The 9,187-nt window shown below is 49.9% G+C and overlaps 1 protein-coding gene across 1 annotated transcript in view; it reads left to right on the top strand.

The window, feature by feature from the left end:
* Window positions 1–415: 415 nt before the first annotated feature.
* SUN1 (Sad1 and UNC84 domain containing 1) overlaps window positions 416–9,187 on the top strand; it is a 44,787-nt gene continuing 36,015 nt past the window's right edge. Inside the window, exons 1-3 of the mRNA XM_011977569.1 lie at window positions 416–594; window positions 990–1,086; window positions 8,515–8,703. Of these exons, the coding sequence (XP_011832959.1) occupies window positions 567–594; window positions 990–1,086; window positions 8,515–8,703 (314 nt within the window). The 5' untranslated portion in view covers window positions 416–566. The remainder of the gene's footprint in view (window positions 595–989; window positions 1,087–8,514; window positions 8,704–9,187) is intronic.

Here is a 9,187-nt window from a genome sequence, read left to right as displayed (position 1 = left end):
CCGAGCCTGTGTTCTGGGTCGGGTACTGGGCTGGGTGTCCCTGGAAAGAACTGAAGAATTTTGAAACGTGTTTTGAAATGCAGAAGTTTCGTCATGTTTGTCCATACTTATAGGTGTAGTACAATTTTTACATGTAAACAGTGGTCTTTATTTCTGTGGTACTTTATTTCAAAGAAAGTAGTATGAATTAAAGTACTTTCGGCTTGGTATATGGAGCTCAGTCATTTGTACAAAAGTATGTTTTGTCCAGGATGTTCTTTTAGTTATATCTTCCTCAGATATTTCAACAGCCAACTAGGACTCACGTTGCTACTATGAAGACTTCTTAAAAAGGCAGGGCGTGTGCATGTGAATATTTTTAGCCAGAGGAAGGTGTGAGTCATTCCAAAGAAATCTAGAGGACAGCCTGAGAAACAATACACTCACCACTTTCTAACCTAAAAAATAACCTGTTTTTTGGTGAGGAAAAAAGGTAAATAGTGCCTTAAACTTTTTTATTACTCACCCTGCAGTTTCTTTTCTGATTCCGAGATGCTTGTGAGAGCTTCAGCTATCTAGGAACGTGTATGCTGCTGCTTGACCACGGAGTAGCAGGTAGTTCTATTTTAGTTAATAAAATAAAAGCTGATTTCAAAAGACTGAGAACATTTTGACACAGAGGATTTAGAAACATCTTGAAGAACGCTCTGAGTTTCTCTGTGTTTCTTGGAAGGTGGCCCCGTTTTCATGACTCAGTCACTTCAGGGCTCCCCAGGTCTTTTTCTCAGGCTATATTAGGGGACTAGATAAGCCAGCAGTGTTCCTGGGCTTGTGACTATGGAAACACTTGTCTCCTCTGTTTAGAAAACACTGCCGCTGGCTGTGTTGCCTGGAAGTTTTGATGGTGACCTGAGTTGAGTTGCATGTAGGCGGCTCAGGTTGACTAAGACAGGACTGCCCTGGATTTCCCGCTCGTTAAACACTCTGCATTTCTTTCCCGCCCTCTGCAGTATGGTTTGAAGTGGTGAACATGGATTTTTCTCGGCTTCACATGTACAGTCCTCCCCAGTGTGTGCCGGAGAACACGGGCTACACGTATGCGCTCAGGTGAGTGTGCACCTGCACGTGGGGGCCTGGCCTTGCGATGCCCACTCGCTGCCGCGGTGGCGTGGACCTTAGCAGGAACTCGATAGTACTGCTGACTGCATGCTATATTTTGAAGGTGAAAAAAAATGGTAAACTGTATCTTACGGCTTTAGGGTGGTTTTGAAAGCTGCGTTTCCGAATCTGTTTATCCTGGTGACTGGGTGGTTAGTCATCACACATGGCGTGCTGGCTTCAACCCCACCCAGGCGGTGGTGATCCGGAGAAGTCTCTGTGGTGATGGCTAGGGTTTGTGATGTGTATCAGTGGCTTAGTATTTTTGAGTTAACAGAAGTAACCTGGAAAATTATTTCCCATTTGAAAGGAAGCATCATAGAACAGTGTTGAAGCTCAAGGTTTCAAGAACACAACTTTTGTCTGAGGCTGAGTTTTCTGCTTTTATTCATATTCTGATCCACTCAAACCGAGAGACGTTTGAGTCTGAAGAGGTGCTGGCCCTGCCCCTTGTGTTTTCAGTTTACCAGGTAGAAAGGGTGACTGAAACGAAGCTTGCGTTTGATGAAATTACGGGTTAGCGCCAAGGGAAAATATACAACGAAACAGGCCAGGATTTGATCAGCAGGTCGAAAAACTTGTGTACCCAAGCAGATGTTTAAGGCACCAGGAAAATGCTTGTGTAATTTTTTCAGAGGCTTGTCTTTTTTTTTTTTTTTTTTTGGAGACAGAGTCTCACCCTGTCACCGAGGCTGGAGTGCAGTGGTGCAATCTTGGCTCACTGCAACATTCACCTCCTGGATTCAAGCAGTTCTCCTGCCTCAGCCTCTGGAGTAGCTGGGATTACAGACATGCGGCCACCATGCCCGGCTAATTTTTCTGTTGTTAGTAGAAATGGGGTTTCACCATGTTGGCCAGGCTGATCTCAAACTCCTGACCTCAGGTGATCTGCCCGCCTCAGCCTCCCAAAGTGCTGGGATTACAGGCATGAACCACCACGCCCGGTCTCAGTGGCTTATCTTCTAAAGAGTGAAAATGTAATTGAAACTGTAAGAAAATTAGAAAATATTTTAAGAAAAATACTTCTTACCAGCATTAGTCAGATCTCACATTTGATGATTGAGTTTTTAATTCACAATTCTAGGTCACATCACACTTCCATAGCAACACACTCTGTTTTGTAAAAGTCCTGTGTTGGTTAGAACAGAACGGGTAGGCCAGCTCAGGGAGACTGCTCCTTCCTTCAGACCGTGCAGCATGAAACAGTGATTTATGGTCATTTATTGTTGCTTTTCTGACCTATTTTAAATAGAGTTTTTAAAATGTCTGTGTATGTTTCTCTACCTTGGGAGAGCAACACTTAACTTCATTGAAATTCACAGCCTTCCTTCAGTGAGACCTGTGGGCAGACCTCTGTGGCAGCTGGAGTGGGAAATGCAGGGGGAAGGTGGGCAGGGGCTGGCCGGATGTTGTAGGCTGGGCTGGGAATTTGGACTCTTGGTGGGCAGGGGCTGGCCGGAGTGGTGTAGGCTGGGCTGGGAATTTGGACTCCCGGGCACTGGGAACCCCTGAAAGGTTTTAAAGCGGGGGATGCTCTCTGAGGTTGCTGCAGGATAGAGGTCGGGGGCTATCCAGGAGATGGCCAGAGTGCTTTGGGAAGGCCTAGCTCTGGATCAGGACCAGAGGGAAGGACCAGCCACCTTGCATGAGTCGAGGCCTGTGGCGCACAGCCGGAAACTGGAGGCGGGGGCCTCAGGGCTGGTCTGGACATCAGTGCGTGGGTCCACCTGGTCCTGGGCTGGCCTCCGCAACTCTTGCCACCTCAGCTGACCAGCCTTACACTGGGTCCTTACGCTCTTCTCTTTTTCCTTTCCTTAGGCTCCTCGTAGCCCTGGCCTCTTCTCTGAAAGTTCTCCTTGTCTTTCAGCCCTCCCTGCATAGTCGGAAGGTGGAGCGGCTGTTCCTGATGGCTTTCTGTCTCCGTCACTACCCTCATCTTGATTCTTAGCAATTTCAGTAAACACTGAAAAGATCTTCCAGCATCCTGGCTACTCACTTTCTTTAATTAAAATTTTTTTCTCTTTTGGGGGCCAGGCACAGTGGCTCACGCCTGTAATCCCAGCACTTTGGGAGGTCGAGGTGGGTGGATCACTTGAGGTCAAGAGTTTGAGACCAGCCTGACCAACGTGGTGAAACTCCGTGTCTACTAAAAATACAAAAATTAGCTGGGTGTGGTGGCGCATGCCTATAATCCCAGCTACTCGGGAGGCCGAGGCAGGAGAATCGCTTGAACCTGGGAGGTGGGGGTTGCAGCGAGCCGAGATTGCACCACTGCACTTCAGCCTGGGAGATGGTGTGGGACTCCGTCTCAAAAAAATAAATAAAATAATTTTTTTTTCTCTTTTGGAAAATGACAATATGCACGTTGAGAGAACAGTGACAAGCCTATTTGCCGGCGACTGGCTTTGACAGTGATGCATACGGGTTTTCCGCCCCCACCCAGCACTTTGGAGCCTCTGTGACCAGTGCTTCAGCTCACGGGTTTCCAGCCCGCCGTCCTGCTGCACCAGTGGCCTGGCACTCTCCCTGCTGGGACAGGGTGGGCCCGAACACTTCCTCCCACGTTCCCCTGGAACTTCACTGGATTATTTAAAGCCAGTCTCTGAAAGATAATGGTATATTTGGCCGGGCATGGTGGCTGATGCCTGTAATCCCAGCACTTTGGGAGGCTGAGGCGGGCGGATCATGAGGTCAGGAGATGAGACCATCCTGGCTAACATGGTTAAACCCCCTCTCTACTAAAAATACAAAAAATTAGCCGGGCGTGGTGGCGGCGCCTTTAGTCCCAGCTACTAGCGAGGCTGAGGCAGGAGAATGGCGTGAACCTGGGAGGTGGAGCTTGCAGTGAGCCAAGATCGTGCTACTGCTCTCCAGCCTGGGCGACAGAGCGAGACTCCATCTCAAAAAAAAAAAAAAAAAAAGATAATGATATATTTAAAATAACCCAAATACCACTGTCATTCCAGTCATTTAAAGGGGTTCTTAATGTATTTAGTCAGTGTTCCAATATCCCAGATCCTTGAATTTTCTCTTTCACAATTAACTTTTTTAAAATTAGCCTAAACAGGATCCTCATGTTACATTGGGTGATTTCCCTCTTAAGTCTCAATCTGTAATTCTTGTCAACTGGTAGTTAAGTCTGGAAGTGCGGTCATTTTTTGGTTTATTTCTTTATTGGCGTGACTCTGTGACAGATGGTGTTACGGGATGTAGCTCCCTGTCACCATCTTGAGTCTGTGCTGTCTGGTGTGTCTCCTCTGATAGCGCTGAGGCTGATTGATGATGGCAGCTGAACCCAGCCGCAGTAAAATCCAGCCATTGACGATGGTGGCCTTGAGCTTCAGGGTCAGCAGAGGATGCTTCCCAGAGCCCTCGGACCTGACATGCTGCTGCCCACGCTCAGATCCAGGGGCGCTGGAGATATGAGGGTCCCACCATCCAGCCGCTCACGGGGGTATTGGTTGTGGAAGCCAGAAGAAGAGAGTTTCCAGAAGGGGGGACTTGCCAGCAGGGGCAGATGCTGCTGTAGGTCAGGAAGATGGGGTGACTCATCCATGGAGGTCGGGGGGCCTGGCGGAAGCTGCTTCAGAGCCTCCACCAGGCAAGGAACGAGCGGAGACTGGCCGGGGCTACAACCAGTCGGCTGCTGGGGGAGGTGGAGAGGCCTGGCTCTGAGTGGAAATTGTTTGTTTTTTACCATGGGGTGAGCCAAGCGTGTGTCTAGATGCTGGTGGTCAGGAGCCAGTAGAGAGAAGCTGAAGATGTAGGAGAACGAGGAAGGGTCTCCTACAGAGAGAGGAGGGCAGGAGAAACTCCATCCAGAGCATGCAGGCTTGGCTCGGGATTCCTCTTCCATCGCAGCAGTCAGGAAGGATGCGTCAGGGTAGAACATGAGTGAACGTGTGAGTACATTCATAGGAAGAGATGGATTATGTGGAATTGGCTCATGGAGGCTGGCAAGGCCCAAGATCTTCAGGTTGAGTTGGCAAGTGGAGACTCAGAGCAGCCGATGGTGTAAGTTCCAGGCCAAGTCCAGAGGCCCGGGACCCAGGAGAACCACAGTATAGTTTCATTTTGAAGGTGGGCAGGCTCAAGACCCTGGAAGAGCTGATGTTCCGTTTTGAGTCTGAAGGCAAGAAGCAGCTGGTGTTCCAGCTCCAGGCTGTCCGGCAGGAGGAGCTCCTTCTTACTAAAGCCTTCCTGTTCTGTCCAGGCCTTCAGCTGATTGGAGGACAGTCTGCTTTCCCAGTGTTTTGATTTTGATTGGAATGTTACTGTCCTCCAGAAACACCCTCACGGATACACTCAGAATAATGTTGGAGCAAATATCTGAGCGCCCAAGGCCCAGTCAAGTTGACACATACAGTTAACCCCTGCAGAGGGAAAGGATGGGCGGGGTCGAGGAGGAGGCAGTTTTCTGATGGCATCTGGGTTTTCTGGGAAGAAAAATGTAGGGCCTTCCCGACAGAGACCGAGAGGTGGAGGGAAGAGATGGTGACATCAGACATGGGGCTATGGAGGGGGTCTGAGAAGGCCACTGAGGGCTGGGCACACATGGCCCCCAACACATGGATGGCCTGAGGACCTGGAGACCGCAGATCATGACGCACTCGCACCTGCAACATGGAGGAACTTGAGAGAAAGCGTTCGGGCCCACCCAGTCCCGGCAGGGAGAGTGCCAGGCCACTGGGGCGGCAGGACAGCAGACTGAGGAACCCTTGTGAGCTGAGGCCCCGGTCACAGAGGCTCTGAAGAGCGGGGGCGGGCAGGGGTCCGCGGCCGGAAGAGCGAGGGCAGGCAGCGGTCCGCGATTTGAGTTGGTGTCAGGGCACAGCCATCACGCTCCGTGAGCAGCGGTCTGAAGCTCAGAAGTCTCAGACACGTGGACTGTGCACCTTTCGGTCTGGCACACCTGAGCTGAGTTAACCTTGTGTGCCTTTGTTGGGCAGGTGCTGTGGGTCCAGCACCTGCCCAACAAAGTACAAAGTACATCTAAATAACACATTTTTGAAAGAACAGTGCATAACTAATGAGAGAAAGACATTAAAACTTGATGTTCTTACAGGTGAGATCTCCAAGTTATCTTCAGGGTTTTCGTCAGTCCTGTCTCCTTGTTCTGTCACTTAATTCTCTCTAATCCTAGACTGGACACCTCCATTTGAAATTTTGTGTTCCCCCAAACATTGTAGAAAAGGTAATAAAGTGCTGTAATACTGTAGCCTACTGGGCTGCGTTGTGTCCTGGGATGGTGCTGTGCCAGCATCCGTGTCCTCCTGTCTCCCCTGGACGCTGGTGTCCTCCTGCAGAGCCCTGGGCACACCTGTCTGTAGGAACCATGATACGGATGGCGGCTGGGTTGACAGCCTAGGCTGGCGAGCAGAGGTGGCTTGTGACATTCCTGAACTGCACCTGAGCTGTGATGCTGATGGAATCGTGGGTGCTGGGACTGGAAGGGACACTGAGCTCACCTGATGCCATGGATGAGGGAGGCTGGAAGGGACCCTGAGCTTATCTGATGCTGTGGTTGAATGGCTGAGACTCAGGAGCTTTCCTCACTTGGGTGCCTGCTTTCTGTTGGGACTTGAAATTTTAGTCTTTGAACTCAAAGCCGTGGAATTCCCGGTCCCTCCCGCCCTCCTTCCTTTCCCCTCGTCTCTTCCCTCCCTGACTTTTAAGCATGGCTTCCTTACCTTGATGAGGAGTCTGGTACGGTACAGCTCAGGATGAAGATGCTCTGACTGGCTGTGGTAGCCAGCGTGAAGATCCTCTCATGCTTTTACACGTCTGTGTGTGGATGGGTACGTGGTGGTATTTTGTCGTTTATTCTAACATAGATAGGATGGTGTAGGGTTTTTTTGTCGACCAGTGTACCTGGAAGTCTTTCTGTGACCGTGTGCAGGTCTCCCTGTGTTCTCATGGCCCTGCAGCATTGTGTAGTTGGAATGTGCCCTGGTTTGCCTGCCCGTTCCCCTGTGGGTGGCGTCCCCGTGCCTGTTCCCCTGCGGGCGGCGTCCCCGTGCCCGTTCCCCTGTGGGTGTCATCCCCGTACCCGTTCCCCTGCGGGCGGCGTCCCCGTGCCCGTTCCCCTGTGGGTGGCATCCCCGTGCCCGTTCCCCTGCGGGCAGCGTCCCCATGCCCGTTCCTCTGTGGGTGGCGTCCCCATGTCTTGCTGCTGTGACAGCACTGCCGTGAGGGTCCTTCCACACGGCTTCCTCACCAGCGCCCTTTCTACCCAAACCAGCAAGTGTTCCCAGTTTGTGTTGGAAAGCAGGGATCTCATCTCGACTTCAAACCCAGTAATTAGATCAAGAGGCTGGGTGTGGTGGTGGGAGGGTAGAAGTCAAAGAGGTTAACGGATAAATTGAAAGTCGTAATTGTCTTGGTCCATATCTACATGACAAGTTCTGATTTGAAATCAGATTGTTTTTTTAAACTAGCATCACAATTGTGTAAAATATTCTGCTAGAAACAAACCCTGCTTGAGATGATACTGAAATTCTGTCTAGCTTCATACCCATCATCACTGTTCAGCATAGCTTAGTGCAGTCTCTCTCTTGTCCCCACCTCAGCCTCTGAATTAAAGAACCTCTTCTTAAATTGTGTGTGGCAACTCGAAGCAGTTCGTATTAACTTACTGTTGGTCATGAACGTATGACAAGGTCTTGCTCTGCTACCCAGGCTGGAGTGCAGTGGCACAGTCATAGCTCACTGCAGCCTCAAACTCCCAGGCTCACGCAGTCCTCTTGCCTAGGCCTCCCAAAGTGCTGGGGTTGCAGGCGTGAACCCCGTGCCTGGCTCATCTTTTTATTTAATTACATTAATTGAATAATTATATGGAAGGTATTGGAAGTGCCTTTCTTTTGGTCACAGGCTCAAAGCAGTTTTAAATTTGTCTCAAGCCTTTAGATAAATTCTAAATTTAGAAGGGGAGCATTGACGACTCGGTCACTTGGCCTCCTCTCCTGCGTGGATTCATTTTATATGCACTGGTGTATTGGATTAAATCTTATGTCCGCGTAGTGTTGACTGGGAAACACACACTGATGTGTTTATAGCGAGGACGTAGGTGGGGGCTCAGGGCTCTAGCATATGCCCTCAAGCAGTTCTTAGGGTGAGTTGTAGACGCTAGGTCCCAGCATCTGGGAATGTGCTGACCTACGTCTGATGTGAAAGGAGAGTGGCTGGGGCAGATGTCAGGAGCCGATGCTGGCTGACCTCTGCCACCATACGTTTGCATTAGAGTGAGGTTGTCACCCAGTAATAGTTGCTCTTGAAAATCCACAATACATTGCACTCTCAGTTTTTGATTTGTTCATTTTGTTTCAGAATGGGGATTATAAGCACCGCTTTATCTCTGATTAGTTTTTTTCCTTCTAGTTCCAGTTATTCTTCAGATGCCCTGGATTTTGAGACCGAGCACAAATTGGACCCCGTATTTGATTCTCCACGGATGTCCCGCCGTAGTTTGCGCCTGGCCACAACAGCATGTACCCTGGGGGATGGTGAGGCTGTGGGTGCCGACGGCGGTGCCAGCAGTGCTGTCTCCCTCAAGAACCGAGCGGCCAGGTGAGCATCGCCCTCTTGCTGTCTGTCTGATCTCTAACACCAGTTACAACTGAGCTTCCATACTTTTTGGTCTGTAAAGCCACACCCTGTCTCTTGAGCGTAAGAATATGTGTGTGCACGCGTGTACAGACACACAAACCCGCCATATACAGTGGCAGTGTTGCTGTAAATAAAGACTGAAAGGAACTCTGGAATCTACGTGGGTTGTTTAGTATTGATGTTCTGCCGTTCATGTTTCAGGTTCTCTTCGCTGGTGCACTCCACGTGCAGTGCCAGCCCTCAGGTCTGGAAGCTCATGGTCCTGTGGTGGGAGTTGAGCCACAGCTGTCCTACCACATGTTTAAGGAGGAAGGAATCTTACAGATTACACATGGTGTTGTGGACGATCTCCATGTCCAGTTCATTCTTTTTTCTTTTGTCTTTTTTCTTTTTTTTTTTTTGAGATGGAGTCTCTCTCTCACCCAGGCTGGAGTGCAGTGGTGCA

This window comes from Mandrillus leucophaeus, unplaced genomic scaffold (assembly GCF_000951045.1).
Source record: "Mandrillus leucophaeus isolate KB7577 unplaced genomic scaffold, Mleu.le_1.0 Scaffold180, whole genome shotgun sequence".
NCBI lineage: Eukaryota > Metazoa > Chordata > Mammalia > Primates > Cercopithecidae > Mandrillus > Mandrillus leucophaeus.
The sequence above is the reverse complement of the archived record's forward strand: the minus strand, read 5'-3'. Positions and strand labels throughout refer to the sequence as shown.